Source organism: Elephantulus edwardii, unplaced genomic scaffold (assembly GCF_000299155.1).
Source record: "Elephantulus edwardii isolate Elephantulus edwardi_28Jun2011 unplaced genomic scaffold, EleEdw1.0 scaffold00475, whole genome shotgun sequence".
Taxonomy (NCBI): Eukaryota; Metazoa; Chordata; class Mammalia; order Macroscelidea; family Macroscelididae; genus Elephantulus; species Elephantulus edwardii.
Window position 1 is genome coordinate 480,853 of NW_006400225.1, and position 2,530 is coordinate 483,382.

Sequence of the window (2,530 nt, forward strand, 5' to 3'; positions counted from 1 at the left end):
GGGATAATTGGGATGGGAGTGTCAGAGACAGTGCGATTGGCACAGGACAGAGCGGAGTTTAGGGCTGTTGTACATAGGGTCGCTATGAGTCGCAAGCGATTCGACAGCACATAACAACAACATTCTATGTAGGGAGCTCTGGTGCCTTAGTGATAAAGAGTTGTGCTGCCAAAATAATAGTTGTTGTTGCTGTTGTTAAGTGCCATCAAGTCGCAGGCGACCCTATGAAGGAGAGTCCTCAACTCTTGGGTCTCTTTCTTCCTCTCTCCAGGTTCATAGGGTTTCCTGAGGCAAGCTATTGCGGAAGTGGATGCCACTCCTCCTTCCAAGCTTGTTTTAATCTGGGAGCTCCAGCCCACTCTCTGTCTGCACTGGGTAACCAACCATTAACGCATTTGACACATCAGTGTCAGTGTCCAGCCTCAAGGCAACCACAAGTTACCGCTGTACAGCAACTTGTACACCAGGGCTATATACGACCTAGAGGAATGTCTGAACAAAAACAAGGAACGATAGGCCCGAGGACCACGGGTTAATAGTAGGTGGTTCAAATCCACCAGCAGCTCCGCAGGAGAAGGATAGAGTCTCCTCCCCTGTGATTTACTGCTCTGAAAATCCGCTGGAGGGTCAGCTTTGGAGGTCAGAACAATAGCACATTCAAGTTAGCCCTTTTTTTTGGTCACCACAGTAATCAATTCATCAAATCTTTCCTGAGGCCTCCTACTTGGGGGGATGCATTGTGGGTGCTGCCTGAACTTTGACACACAGCAGAGCAGACTTCATCCTCCTCACTCGGAGATCCTTCACTCCCTCTTCCAGATCATCCCTTGTTCTTGAACTCAAGAAACTTTCACAGAGTAGCGCGTCCCCACTCCCGAGGCTGGCACTGTAAGCAGCACTCTGCGTGTTCTCGACACTGCTCTTTGGCTTCGCTGACCCCTCCTTCAGCAGCTTCTTCCGCCCTGCCATTCCATGTGGGTGCAGCCTCAGGCCACTTCCCCTTCCTCTCCAGCAGCGCCGCAGAGACTGGAGCCCCAGCCGGGCCATGGCTGCCGAGTACGCCGTGGTGCAGCGCAGGGCACCAGCGAGCGCACGGCCGCTGGGGAGCGAACGCAGCACGGACCAGGTGCCGCTGTACAGCCAGGTGAGGCCGCGTGCACAGCGGCCCGCGGATACGCCCAGCACGAGCGCACCGCCAGGCCACGGTGAGTCTACGTGCGACCTCGCCTGCTGCCTATGGGGGCAGCTACACCCCGCCTAATTTCTCGGGCTGCCCAGTCTCCCAGGGGCTGGGAGGACCGCAGGCCTCCCGCCCCTCCTGCCCCACCTCCCCCCCTCCCGCCATGAGGAGGACTTGCCAGCCCAGTCCGGCTTGGCCACGCCTTGGAGGTTGACCTTCCCTTGTAACAACCAAGGTACCGGCACACTGGTCACCTCAGGACTTCCTGGCCATAGCTCGGAAATCCCACTTGGGCAAGGCAGGGCCCTTCTTTCTCTGGACAAGCCCTTGATTTAGGCCATGCCCCAAAGGCGGATGTCTCCATCTTGGTCACGCCCCTGACACATCTCATCTCCAGCCAGCGCTGGCCTCCATGTCCCCGCCTCCAGCTTGTCCTCTGGGCCCTTTTTGTGGTCCTTCAGGATGTGAAATCTCTGAATCATTGGTGAGGTCACCTTGGAAGGTTACTTCGAGGTTCAGCCTGTGCGTATTCCTGGGGATTTCCTTACAGCTCCTGCCCACCGAAGTTCTGGTTGGCCCAGCGCCTATGAGGACGTGGCAGATGGAATGCACATCAGTGGACTAGGTAAATTATAGCCAGTTGCACGGGACCCTCTCCACTTTTAAGTGAAGCTGTTAGCTTTAGGGTTGGGGTATGGGACTCACTCTTGGCATCTTGGGAACTTGGCCATAGTGAAACTAGATGGCGTTAAAGGCGTGAAGCTGTCACACCTCCAAACTTCCACTTCCTCAAAGGTCCCAGGTTTTCTGTGACTTAACAATGCTCTTCCTCTCTCAGGCTTCAATCTCCGCATTGGAAGACCTAAAGGGCCCCGTGACCCACCTGCTGAGTGGACTCGAGTGTGAATGGAACAATCTGCTTGACTGTTGCCACCAGTTCTTACCTGCCCTGCCAACTGCCACTGTTTTTATGTGCAAAATGTTGAGAATGAAAACCCAGAGCGTGGCTCAAAATAAACATTTCTAGAGTGGAGAAGGTGGGAACTTTGCCTCAGTGATATGAGGTGGCTAGTGGGGCTGTACTGAATAGGTTCAAGAAAGACCATTAAGACTGATCCATTCCTGGGGCTAGGTAAGTGCGGTTCCCAGTTGTGAGGGCTAATCTCACAGAGGCTACTGCCCATCATCACATAACAGACTGGCTTGTCCCATATCTTAGGATCCATCACTCAGACACACAGACATCCACCTAGAGAGAGATCAAACAATGAACACATGGACCCACTGCCATCTAGACATCCATGCCACCATAACCATAACCAAGTAGAAATCTCTGACCTAGATAGACAT

The 2,530-nt window shown here is 53.8% G+C and overlaps 1 protein-coding gene across 1 annotated transcript in view; it reads left to right on the forward strand.

Annotated features, from left to right (window-relative positions):
* The window catches only part of PTPN18 (protein tyrosine phosphatase, non-receptor type 18 (brain-derived)), a 71,911-nt gene extending 69,825 nt beyond the window's left edge, over positions 1-2,086 (forward strand). Inside the window, 3 exon segments of the mRNA XM_006903808.1 lie at positions 1,013-1,205; positions 1,731-1,805; positions 2,019-2,086. Of these exon segments, the coding sequence (XP_006903870.1) occupies positions 1,013-1,205; positions 1,731-1,805; positions 2,019-2,086 (336 nt within the window).
* The last annotated feature ends 444 nt before the right edge of the window (positions 2,087-2,530 follow it).